Source organism: Felis catus, chromosome A3 (genome assembly GCF_018350175.1).
Source record: "Felis catus isolate Fca126 chromosome A3, F.catus_Fca126_mat1.0, whole genome shotgun sequence".
NCBI classification, from domain to species: Eukaryota; Metazoa; Chordata; class Mammalia; order Carnivora; family Felidae; genus Felis; species Felis catus.
The window spans coordinates 89881596-89893727 of record NC_058370.1 but is presented as its reverse complement, the minus strand read 5'-3'; the positions used below and the strand labels follow the sequence as shown (position 1 = coordinate 89893727).

Below are 12132 nucleotides of genomic sequence, written 5' to 3'. Positions count from 1 at the left end.
CCATTTTTGAAGGGTAGTTCTGCCAAATACAGAATTCTTGGTTGACACGTTTTTTTTCTTTCAGTTCTTTGAATATGTGATTGCAATGCCTTTTGGCCTCCAAGGTTTCTGATGAGAAATCAGCTATTAATCTTATTGAGGATCCTTTGTACACAATAAGTAACTTCTCTCTTGCTGGTTTTAACATTCTCTTTATATTTTTAACAGTTTGATTATGGTGTGTCTAAATGTGGATATTTTTAAGTTTATCCTGCTTGGATTTCCTTCAGTTCATCAGATGTACAGATTCATAGTAACCATAAAATTTGGGAAGTTTTTCTCCAAATATTCTTTCAATCCCATTTTTTTTTCTCTCCTTCTGTAACTCCTATTATGTATAAAATAGTACTCCTGGTGGTGTTCCAGAGGATTCTAAGGTTCCGTTCCTCTTTCTTCATTCTTTATTCTTTCTGTTTCTCACACTGGATAATCTCAATTGGCCTATCTTCACGTTCACTGATTCTTTCATCTGCCTGCTGAGCTCCTCTAGTGAATTTTTAATTCTATCTCTTGTGCTTTTTAGCTCCAGAGTTTCTATTTGGCTCTCTTTTTTTGTAATTTCTAACTTTTCATTGAAATTCTCTATTTGATTAAAACACTGTTCTCATACTTTCCTTTAGTTCTTTGATATGGTTTCATTTAGCTCTTCAAACATATTTTAAGTAGTTAAGTCTTTAGTTAATGTCTGGAATTTCCCACAGACAGTTTCTAAACTGTTATTTTTCTTGTGTATAAACTGTATTTTTTTGGTTTTAATTTCCATAGCTTGTATTTTTTTGTTGAAAATGAAACATCTTAAATAATAAAATTGGTAATCCTGGAAATCAGATTCTATCCACTTCCCAAAGTTTGCTGTTGTTGCTTTATGTTTTTTTTTTTTTTTAAGTAATTTTTCTGAACAAATTATGTAAAATCTATTGAAGTTTCCATTCAAATAGCTTGGTGGTCAGTTAATGCCTAGACTGAGACATCCTCAAACACCTAGAACCAGTAAACATGGGAGATTTACAAAGGGACTTTGTGTGCATGTCAGGGTATACCTTCAACTTTGAGCTATGCAGTTGTCAACTCTGCCTTAGCCTTCCTTTTCTTCTTGCACAGAGACTCAAGGGGAGCTGTAGGTAAAGGGTAGGGTCTTTTCAGGTCTTTCCTGAGAATACACACAGCTATATGCACATGGACACTCTTCTAGAGTCCCAGGAATATGTCAAAGCTTTTAAACATCTATGGCCATAAATCCCTGGTTTTACATTTAAGCTTTTGGTTACTCTATTGTTTGCATCAGGCATTATAACATTAAAACACTTGCCTATAAACATTCTTGCATCCCAAGCGTGTGCACATGCATGTGCACGCACACACATACACACACACACAGGCTTTTTACAATGAATGAATATCTCTGAATGAGATTAAATAAGGACAAGTCTTTTGAATGACAGATCAAATATTGACAATTCTTTGGGAATGAAGTATTGAAACAGGTCTAGCTCTGTTCTGTTCCCTCTAGTCCTGGGAAAGCAGGCTGATACTTTTCAAGGTTATTACAGAACTCAGTCTGGGGATGAGATTAGGGCAAGTTTTGAAAAAGTTTTCTGAAAAGTTTTACCAATTTTTTGTTGCTTTTATCAAGAGACAAATTCTTAGGTCTTTACCATTTTCCCTGCTATAATGCCCCACTTCCTTTAAAATGTTCCAACCAGTTCTCTCCCCATAGCTTTTTGCTCCTATTGACCATGATTATTAATATATAAATATTTGAATGTCTATAATGAGCACGGGTATAAGGAATAAAATTGCTTACCAAAAAAAGTCAGGTCTCAGAACTTACTATCTATTATAAATAGAATCCTGTTCTACTTAGGAATCTTAAGAATGTTACTGGGCATAATAAGTAAATGTCTAACAACTATCTCATCTTTGGGGAGTTGTTACCTTTATCTTATTTATATTTTATGGATTTAATTAATTCAAATGTTTATTCATTCTCAGTTGAGGAAAAATCTATTTGGCCCATATGTTTACCACTAATGGTATATGACTTGCCCTTGGCCCAAAATGCTAAGTGGATCTTTCTCGTATCTACCGATGCATGATATGTTAATTGACAAGGGCTATTAGAATAATTCCTAGGCTTTCATCCTAGAGTAGCTCTACTGGTTTAAGAAAGGATTTTCCTACTATCGACTTTCTCACTCTGAGAACAGATGGAGAACATGAAAATTATAATCTCAAGTATAATATAGTTATTAGATCTCCTGTTGTCTTATTGATGTATTCAATACTTTACTCACAGGGACAATATTTCTCAGGACACAATGTACCATCACTGAATTATTTTCTCCTCCCACCACTGTCCAATATTTCTTAAAATTAATGTCTCCAACTATATGAAAGAGGGACATAAACAAATAGCAGGACACTATGGGCCTCAAAAAGTATTAAGACATCAGATCAGATTTTTATTGGTAGACATTCTGTCTTCTGACCTGGGGCCTGAAAGTAAAAGACTGATCAAAGTTTTCCTGTCCAATTGTTTTCTTGCTGGTAGCCATTTGTGTGTGTGTGTGTGTGTGTGTGTGTGTGTGTGTGTGTGTGTGTTTTCCATTAAGTGTGGTATTTTTTTAAAGTTTGTATTTAAATTCCAGTTAATATCCAGTGTAATAGGAGTTTCAGGATACAATATAGTAATTCAACACTTCCATATGTTACCCAGTGCTCATCACAACAAGTGCACTCCCCATCACCTATTTAACCCATCCCCCCACCCTTTTCCCCTCTGGTAACCATCAGTTTGTTCTCTAGTTAAGAGTCTGTTTCTTGATTTGCCTCTCTCTCTTCTTCCCTTTGCTCATTTGTTTTGTTTCTTAATTTCTACATAAATGAAATCATATGGTATTTGTCTTTCTCTGACTTATTTTGCTTAGCATAATACTCTCTAGCTCCATCCATGTCATTTCAACGTTTTTTATTTATTTTGGGGACAGAGAGAGACAGAGCATGAACGGGGGAGGGGCAGAGAGAGAGGGAGACACAGAATCGGAAACAGGCTCCAGGCTCTGAGCCATCAGCCCAGAGCCTGACGCGGGGCTCGAACTCACGGACCGCGAGATCGTGACCTGGCTGAAGTCGGACGCTTAACCGACTGCGCCACCCAGGCGCCCCTCATCCATGTCATTTCAAATGACAAGATTTCATTCTCTTTTATGGCTGAGTAATGTTCCATTGTATATTATGTGTATATATACATCCTCTTCTTTATCCATTCATCAAATGATGGACACTGGGACTGTTTCCACAATTTGGCTATGGTAGATAGTACTGGTGTAGATACACCAGGACGCATATGCATGTGTAACTTTGAGTTAGTATTTTTGTATACTTTGGGTAAACACCCAGTAGTGCAATTACTAGATCATAGAGTAGTTCTATTTTTCACTTTCTGAGGCACCTCCATATGGTTTTCCAGAGTGACTACACCAGTTTGCATTCTCACCAAACGTGCATGAGGGTTCACCTTTCTCCACATCCTTGACAACACCTGTTGTTTCTTGTGTTGTTGATTTTAGCTATTCTAACAGGTGTGATGTGATCTCTCATTGTAGTTCTGATTTGCATTTCCCTCATAATCAATGACATTGAGCATCTTTTCATGTATCTGTTTGCTATCTGGATGTCTTCTTTGGAAAAATGTCTAACTCATATATTCTGCCCATTTTTATTTTTTAGTTTTTGAGAGAGAGAGAACATGAGTGGGGGGAGGTATAGTGCCCATTTTTTAACTGGATTAGTCATTATTAAGGTAATGGGTTTTATAAGTTCTTTATATACTTTGGATACTAACCCTTTATCATATGTCATTTGCAAATATCTTCTCCTACTCCATAGGTTGCCTTTTAGCTTTATTGATTGTTTCCTTCCCTGTGCAGAAGTTTTCTATTTTGACAAAGTCCCAATAGTTTATTTTTGAATTTGTTTCCCTTGTCTCAGGAGACATATCTAGAAAGAAAGTGCTATAATTGAAGTCAAAGAATTTACTGCCTGTGTTCTTGTCTAGGAATTATGGTTTCATGCCTCACATTTAGGTCTTTAATCTATTTTGACTTTATCTTTGTGTATGGTGTAAGAAAGTGGTCCAGTTTCATTCTTTTGTATGCTGTCCAGTTTTCCCAACACCATTGTTGAACAGACTGTCTTTTTTCCATTGGATATTCTTTCCTGCTTTGTTGAAGATTAACTGACCATATAACTGTGGGTTCATTTCTGGGTTTTCTATTCTGTTCCACTGATCTATGGGTTTATTTTTGTGCTAGGACCATACTGCTTTGATTACTATCGCTTTGTAATATAATTTGAAGTCTGGAATTGTGATGTCTCCAGTTTTTTCTTTTTCAAGGTTGCTTTGGCTATTCGGGGGTCTTTTGTGGTTCCATATAAATTTTAGGATTGTTTGTTTAAGCTCTGTGAAAAATGCTGTGGGTATTTTCAGAAGCATTGCATTAAATGTGTAGACTGCTTTGGGTAGTACAGACATTTTAACAATATTTGTTCTTTCAATCCATGAGCATGGAATGTCTTTCCATTTCTTTGTGTCATCTTTAATTTCGTTCATCAGTATTCTATATTTTTCAGAGTACAGGTCTTTCATCTCTTTGGTTAGGTTTATTCCTAGGTATTTTATTGTTTTTGGTGCAATTGTAAATGAGACTGCTTCCTTAATTTCTTTCTGCTGCTTCATTATTGGTGTATAGAAATTCAACAATTTCTGAGTGTTGATTTTGTATCCTGCAACTTTACTGAATTCATTTATCAGTTCTAGCAGTTTTTTGGTGGGGCCTTTTGGGTTTTCTATATATAGTATCACATCATCTGCAAACAGTGAACGTTTTACTTCTTCCTTGGTGATTTGGATGCCTTTTATTTCTTTTAGTTGTCTGATTGCTATGACTAGGACTTCCAATAGTATGTTGAATATAAGTGGTGAGAGTGGACAGCCCTGTCTTATTCCTAACCCTAGAGGAAAAGCCCTCTGTTTTTCCCCACTTAGGATGATGCTAACTGTGCATTTTTCATATACGGCTTTTATTAGGTTGAGGTATGCTTAATCTAAACTTACTTTATTGAGGGTTTTTTTTTTTAAATCATGAATGGATGTTGTACTTTATCAAATGCTTTCTGTGTATCCACTGAAAAAGATCAGATGTACTGTGTTGATTCATTTGAAAATACTGAACCATCCTTGCAACCCAGGAATAAATCCCTGCTAAGTGTGTTTTTATTTTTATTATTTTACTTTTATTTATTATTATTATTACTTTTTTTATTTTATAAGAGAGTGCATGAGCAGGGGAGAGGGGCAGAGGGGGTAGAGAGAATCTAAAGCAGGCTCCATGCTCAGCACAAAGCGAGATGCAGGACTCGATCCCACTACCCTGGGATCATGATCCAAGCTAAACTCAAGAGTCAGATGCTCAATTGACTGAGCCACCTAGGTGCCCCAAGTGTCATAGCCTTGCATATAGTGAAAATTTCTTCCAGTCTCTGATTATAGGCTTAATTAATAATTAATCTTAACATTTGGTAATAAGAGCATTTTTGTTGGTCTTTTTTTTTTTTTTTTAAAGTAGCATCATAGTGGGGAATTAGAAGCAGTTATACCAGGTGCTTTTAGTTACCGTTAGATACTTGTTCGGTCCTCTTAAAGTTAACTAAAAAATATGCCTAAGACTAGGGAAAATTCGTCATGTACAATTCTTATACATATAAAGATGTCTATTGGCAAATTGTGAAAAAAAAAATTTATATCTGAACTGAACCAAGTCATCTCAAAATGTTATCCCATCAATACAAACCCCACACCACACCAATTCAGTATCCTTATCTTAAAATCCCCACAGGAAATATTTACTGAGTTCCTGCATGGGGTGCTACTCATCTTCTAAATCTGCAATTTGCCGGTGGCGATCTCACAAGGGTGCTGTAGGCTATTTTAAAACTCTACAGAAACAACACTAATACCTGGTATCTAGTGTACACTACATAAACTACTAGCTCAAAGTACTTTCGATTTTCAATATTAGGGGCGCCTGGGAGGCTCAGTTGGTTAAGCATCTGACTCTTGATTTTGGCTCTGGTCATAATCTCACGGTTCGTGGGTTTGAACCCCATGTCAGGCTCTATGCTGGTATGCGGAACCTGCTTGGGATTCTTTCTTTCTTTCCCTCTCTCTCTGCCCCCTCCCCGCTGCCCCCCCCCCCCCCGGCTCATGCTCTTTCACAAAACAAATAAACATTAAATTTCAATATTAGATAATGCCATATTCCTTTCAATGATGTTGTATCTTTGCAAAGCTAGATTTTTGGGTTTCTATAGTAAAAGCAGCAAATAACTGTGGTTGTGTTCAATTTCATATCAAGGTTTGAAAAGTTGTACAAGTGTTCTAATAGCTGCACATATCTCATTAGTAAATAACTGGGGTTATTTATGAACAAAGTAAAATATTTTCTTTCAAAACCCAAAACCAAAAGGAAATACCTAATATTTTTATTAAGCTGCTAAATCAAAACAGCAAATATTTATGTCCTAATAAACTTATAGCTGTTTCTAAAAATACTTCTTGTTTTTACATGCATTCCATATAATAATGAGAAAAAAAAAATCACCAAAACACTAAGGGCACTGTGAACAGAGAAAACTTGGAAACCTTTGTCTGAAAAGGAGTCCACTAAACCAAACAAACAATTATCCATACAATTTTCTTCATTAAATACATCTTGCCAAATAACTTACTTTTCTGAACCATGGACTGGCTCATGAAAAGCTCCATATTTCATTAAAGGCTTAAATATCACTGAATTTTCACATGCCATTCTAGAATTAACCAGCTAAACCACAAATAAAATTTCAAAAAATAAAAATTTGATTAATTTATGCAGATTACCTGAGTGAGAGCTCTCAATGGTGGTATCTGATCTGGAATCCAGATAAGAAGGAATCTGTTTTAATTGTGGAACATAGTACATCCTGGTACTACCAGGAGGTTTATATGGCAACAGTGAAGGCTGGGCTAAGGAGATAAAGATGAGAACAATTAATAAGAAGATTTGTTAAAATTCATTAAACAAATATTGAGTGCCTTTAATGTGCCATGCAGTGTACAAGATTTGTGGCATATATCAGGGCACCCGGCTGGCTCAGTTGGAAGAGCATGCAACTCTTGATCTCAGGGTTGTGAGTTTGAGCTCCATACTGGGTGTAGAGATGACCTAAAAAAATAAACTTTAGGTCTGCCTGGGTGGCTCAGTTGGTTGAGTGTCTGATTCTTGATTTTGGCTCAGATCATGATCCCAAGGTCATAGGATTGAGTCTCGTGTTGGGCTCCACACAGAGCATGCAGCCTGCTGAAGATTCCCCCCACCCCTGCCACTTGTGCTCGTTCTCTTTAAAAATAAACAAACAAATAAACTTAAAAAAAAAAAAGGATTCTTGGCATATATGAACTAAAACAAAAAATCTCTGCCTTCAAGAAGAGCTAGCATTCTAGAGGAAGGAGATATACAGTAATAACACATTAAATAAGTAAATTATTTATTATTTTAATAAATTATAAGCTACATGAAAAAGAAATTAGAAAATGCTGAGGATTATTAATAGGACTACTAGGGAAACCAGGGCAAGATGCAGTTTAAACAGAGTGGTAGGGGGCCCCTGGGTGGCTCAGTCGGTTAAGCGTCCGACTTCAGCTCAGGTCATGATCTCGCAGTCCGTGAGTTCGAGCCCCGCCTCGGCTCTGTGCTTACAGCTCAGAGCCTGGAGCCTGCTTCGGATTCTGTGTCTCCCTCTCTCTCTGACCCTCCCCCATTCATGCTCTGTCTCTCTCGGTCTCAAAAATAAATAAACATTAAAAAAAAATTTAAAAAAATAGAGTGGTAGGGGTAGGTCTCATTGAGATCAGTTTTTTAGCAATCTAGTCCATGTACAGATGGCTCTAACTAAAACCCACTTTATCTTATATTGAACCCCAAATTGTTAACCCCTTACTACTGATCTTATGGTCTTATTCTGTCCCCCAGAGCCAGAGAAAATAAGTCTAATTCACTTCTATGTGAAAGATCTCCAAAATAAATTTCTTCTTTTCAAAATAAAGTTTCAATTATAGAAGTATAAATTCCCAATTTTAAGAAAATACATAAAAATTGGTATAGTTTTGTTGCTGTTAGTTAATTTTAGCTATTTGGTGGGTGTGTAATGGCATATCATTATGGTAAACATTTGCATTTCCCCAGTAATTATGTTTAGAATCTTTTCATGTGATTATTGCCATAAAATTTAAACTGGTAGGAATAATAGTGAATTTATTAGCACGGTCACTGTGCACAACATTGGTATTAAAAAACACAATTGTGTTTCTATACACCAGCAAAACCACATAGGAAAAATACTACATACAGTGTCATGGAAGAAAAATATAATATCAAATATCTAATGAATAAATGTAAATAAAGAAAATAATGGTTGCTGTTGGGAAAGAATAAAAAGACTGGAGAAGAGTAAAGAAGAAAGTTCAACTATAAAATAAATTTCTTCAAAAAATTTGAAAACAAACGAAATATAAACATATAGTATATTATTCTGAATTTTAAAATTCAGAATAGTGACCACACAGTCATGTGTTTAACACACAATTCTTTGAAATTTAAAATGTTTTCATACAAAAAAACCCCCATCAAATTTTACTTTTAAATCCACAGTATTAAACAAAATATTTTATTAGTAATCCAAGAATATTAATCCTTTAAAGGAATCCTTCCAGATCCTGTATACAAAGGTAAAACCATAAATTATGGTCTCTATATAAACGTATGCATTTGATGTGAGCAAAGTTTGAACCACACTCTCACAGTTGGATTTCCCCTCTTGTGCTTCTCCCACCACCATGAGAACATAACCCAAAGTACGTATTGTCTCATTAGCCTTGGTTTCAGAACAAGGCATATGGAACAGACCCAAACCATTTCTGTAGCCTAAAGCCAAACTCCAATTGACCCACAAAGCCCATGAGTGAAAAAAGCAAATGTTTATTGTTATAAAGCACTGAGATTTTCAAGGTTGTTTAATAGTATCACTGTAGTACTAGGTAACTGATATAGACAGAAAGGTGTTCTTTGTGATATTTATTAAACTGTAGATTTGGGGGCATTTTTTTCAGAATGAAAATGTTTAAGAAGTATAACCATCTTAACATATAAATGTACTTGTTGAAATTAAATTCACTGAAAGTTAAATGCTGAACCAAGAAATTCTCTTTATATATTTAGGTGTATCCCATCTTATCTACAGATAGATAACCTTTTTGCACAAGGAGAAAAACTTAAAGTAACATTTTGAGTAGACCTGTGCTAACTACTAAATACTTTAAAATTAGTAACTTAAAGTTCCCACCCTCATTTGAGGGAAGAACGGAAACTTAATTGTTAATTTTCCTGTTATTGGTCTGAAAAAGGAAATAACACTCTAATTTGAATGTTATACAGTATAAGCACTATTGAAATATCACTGTGACAACGGCAATATGAACACTCTAAATGTAGACCTTATGGTAGAGACTGCTAGCTGTTCATCAAAATCCACTCTTCATCCTGAAAAACACAGCTAAACTATTCCTAGCTACGAGAAAATGATCTGAGCCACTTCTAGGCCTAGTACGTGTGCTTCTCTCTCTTTTTAAAGTTTGTTTATTTATTTTGAGAGAGAAAGAGAGCAGAGGAGGGGCAGAGAAAGAGGGAGTGAAAGACTCCAAGCAGGCTCCACGCTGTCAGCGCAGAGCCTGACATACGGCTTGAACCCGAACACCGTGAGAGCGTGACCTGAGCCAATCCATTGGGTTAGATGCTTAACCAACTGAGCCACCCAGGTGCCTCCACAAGTGCTTCTCTATGCTTTTTCTGTCCCTTCTAGCTGATTGTGGTGGTGAATCCAAGGTAACTGTGGGATCCATGTTTTGAAGACAGCAAGTCAACCTAGGTCCTTGGTCATTATTTTATAAGAAACAGATTGGTATTGTATTTGTACTATTATATATTTTTGCTACTATTTAACATTGTATTATATGTAACATTTAATATAATACAAAATGCCAATAATTCACCTGCCAGCCTAAAACTAGACCTCCACAGTTTTTAAATTTTTATGAACTACTTGCATTATTATAAGTATCATGAGATAAAAATATGTCAATCGCAAGCAGCATGAGTTCCACATAAGATTTTTCTTTTAAGTTTATTTATTTATTTTGAGGTGGGGGTAGTGGCAGAGAGAGAGGGAGAGAGAGAATCCTAAGAAGGCTCTTCATTGCCAGCACAGAGCCCAATGCGGGGCTCGAACTCACGAACCATGAGATCATGACCTGAACCGAAACCAAGAGTCAGACACTTAACCAACTGAACCACCCAGTCACACCAACTTCCACATAAGTTGTAACTCCACTAGAAATTAAGGCAAAAACATAATCACACTCTCTTCATAGCTGTGTAAATAAAAGATGGATAGAATCACTTGGATCCTAATGCATAAAACAAAAATTTCGTTTTCTCACTAGAAAGACCTCCTCACAAATTTCTGAGATCACTGCATATAAAAATTGGTATTATGACCTAAAATGTAATCACATTCTCTTACCATCTGTGCCATGAGGATGAGTAATCTGTTGAACTGAAGATGATGACACAAACTTGACAGGGACTTTGTCCACGTTCTGGGTACTAGGCTCTGGACTTTCAAATCCATGATCTTCAGCATTAATAAAAATTTCAGATGAAAACGTGGTTTTTCCTGGACTTTCTGTTGTTATCTGAGTGACTGCATCAGATGATAATTTTCCAGAAAAGGCAGAAAATGGGGTCTTAATCTCCTCTGACAGTCTGAACAAAAAAGAGAAAGGACACAGCAGGTCATATCCGTGGCTTATCAAATACTGTAATCTGTTTCCAAAGGTAGCTTCAAGGAATATTTTGTGGAGATAACTTCAGTCAACTTCAAATGGTTATTTCTACAGCACCCTATGCCATCTGAGATACTTATAATCCAACTGTGCATGAGTTTACTTTTATTCATTTTAAAATCTACTTTAAACTTCAATTTAGAATACTATCATACAATTTAGCTGAGTAATAGTACTTTTCAGTTGAAGTAAAAATATATTCATTTCAAAAAATTACTAGAAGTCCACTATAAATTAAATGCAGAGTGTACAAAAACAAACAAGAAATAACGACTTGCATGAAGAAGTTTATATGTTAGTGGGGGAACCAGAGATTTTCAATTGTAATTATGTATTATGATTTTAGAGAATTAATATCAAAACAGAATAAAGAAATTACTGAATAAACGCAAAATGAAAGAAGATAAATCTTGTTTACAGAATTCCAAATAATATATGTAGATACTTCCCCATCCAAGGAGGTGAAGATTAATCTCTCCCTTCTCCTTTGAGTATGGGCTGGATTAAGCAACTGGACTCCAAAGAACAGAGTAATAAAAAGGGATAAATAGTAACTTTATAGTGTAGAAACCTAGCGAACACCATGGTGATGAAGGTTCATATCACCAATGTTATCATGTAGATGTCACATTCTCTATGCTATGATGTGAAGCAATGGGTATTTCCTTCTTACGGTATTCTTTGCCAAAACTCCTAATTCAAGTCTAATCATGTGAAAAACATCAGCCAAACCCAGACTGAGGGACATTCTACAAAATATCTAACCAATATTTGTCAAAACTGTCAAAATCATGAAAAAAGGGAAGGAATGAGGCAACGTCATTGAAAAGAGAGAACTAAAGAGACATGACAACTATCTAAAGGGAATTGTAAATACTTAACTGGGTCCTGGAACAAAAAAAAAGGCCATTAATGGAAAAAATATGAAATATAAATAAAGTTGGGAGTGTAGTTAATGGTAATGTACAAATGTTGCCTTCTTAATTTTGACAAATGTTCACAACCGTAATGTAGAATGTTAATAGGAAAAGCTGGCAGATGGGTACAGGGAACTCTATTATGTCTGTCTTTTCTGTAGACCTAAAAGTACTCAA

The 12132-nt window shown here is 35.6% G+C and overlaps 1 protein-coding gene across 12 annotated transcripts in view; it reads right to left on the bottom strand.

Annotated features, from left to right (window-relative positions):
• ALMS1 (ALMS1 centrosome and basal body associated protein) overlaps positions 1–12132 on the bottom strand; it is a 223530-nt gene that overhangs the window by 82336 nt on the left and 129062 nt on the right. For all 12 annotated transcript variants that reach the window (XM_045054413.1, XM_045054405.1, XM_045054402.1 and 9 more), the window contains 2 exons: positions 10717–10958; positions 6980–7105 (listed from right to left, as the gene is read on the bottom strand). In XM_045054413.1, the coding sequence (XP_044910348.1) occupies positions 6980–7105; positions 10717–10958 (368 nt within the window). The remainder of the gene's footprint in view (positions 1–6979; positions 7106–10716; positions 10959–12132) is intronic.